This window comes from Fulmarus glacialis, unplaced genomic scaffold (genome assembly GCF_000690835.1).
Source record: "Fulmarus glacialis isolate BGI_N327 unplaced genomic scaffold, ASM69083v1 scaffold30546, whole genome shotgun sequence".
NCBI lineage: Eukaryota > Metazoa > Chordata > Aves > Procellariiformes > Procellariidae > Fulmarus > Fulmarus glacialis.
The window spans coordinates 512-1,633 of NW_009220499.1; the positions used below are offsets into that span (position 1 = coordinate 512).

At 66.4% G+C, this 1,122-nt stretch overlaps 1 protein-coding gene across 1 annotated transcript in view; it reads right to left on the reverse strand.

The window, feature by feature from the left end:
- Positions 1 to 852, reverse strand: part of LOC104078947 (active breakpoint cluster region-related protein-like) — a gene marked incomplete at both ends in the record, with an annotated part of 1,151 nt that extends 299 nt beyond the window's left edge. Inside the window, one exon of the mRNA XM_009580784.1 lies at positions 667 to 852. Coding sequence (XP_009579079.1) covers positions 667 to 852 — 186 coding nt within the window. The remainder of the gene's footprint in view (positions 1 to 666) is intronic.
- Between the last annotated feature and the right edge of the window lie 270 nt (positions 853 to 1,122).

Sequence of the window (1,122 nt, forward strand, 5' to 3'; positions counted from 1 at the left end):
AAGGAAAGCCGTTGCCCGGGGCAGAATGGTGGGGCTCTGGCCCAGCCCTGTGCCCCCACAAACCTCTGAAATCCAGCGGAAAGCCAACGGGTACCTGCACAGCGGAGGCTGAAGCTACAGCTGCCTCCGGGCACCCTTCGACCTGCCCTCTCCTCCTCCCCTCCCCGGCATGGCCACGGCACCCACGGGCACAGCCTGTGCTCCCATCACAAGTCCGAAGCAGCAGCAGCAGGACCCGGAGCATGACCCCAAAGAGCCACCGCCGCAGTGCCCGCAGGCAGCCGGGGGCGAAGAGGCAGCGACTGCCTGCCTCTCCCCAGAGAGTCACCCGCACGCCCGGGCTCCTGCCAGCCCCACGGCAAAGCCGTACCACGCACCTCCAGGCAAAACCCCACCACGGTTGCACCCAGGACCCGCCAGCTGTGGGCATCCCCCCCGCAGCAAGGGGCACGGAGGCTGCACTAACTCCCATCCCGGGATGGGAGAGCTTGGGCAGGCAGCAGCGGCTGCTGCAGGGAGGGATGCAACAAGTCCCACGGCCACCGGCGAGCGTGTGGCAGAGTGTGAGCTGAGCCACGCCATGGGGCCGAGCCCCGCAGCATGGTGCTCCATCTCCCCAGCCTTCCTCCTCTTCCAAGCGGAGCAAGCCCCAGGGAAGGTGCGTACCAGCTTCTGGAAGAGGTGGCCCATGGTGACGTTGCTGTCCCACTGCTGCACCTTTGGGCACAGGCTGTCGTAGAACTCCTTGTGGATCTCATAGATGTCCTGAATCTTGTAGAAAATGGTCTCGATCTGCTGGAGGGTGAGGACAGGCTGCGACGTAGTGGCTGTGGCCTTCAGCGGCTTCATAGGCTGCCGAAGAAGGAGAGCATTTGAGATGAAGGCTGGGAGGAGAAGCGACCCCAAGACTCCTCCAGCCCCACACCGCAGCTCGTGGCAGCCCAGACCCACACCCCGCAGGCGCACCGCAGGCAGCGATGGCCACCTCCTCCGCGGCCACGCTAACGCTGTTGGCGCAGGTGCCCAGGGACGCTGGGGACAAGGGGGATCTGAGACTGCAGGGAGGGCTGCCCGGGACGGGTCCCGGCTAGCAGCTGGACCGAGGGGCCGCTCCCGGCTCGT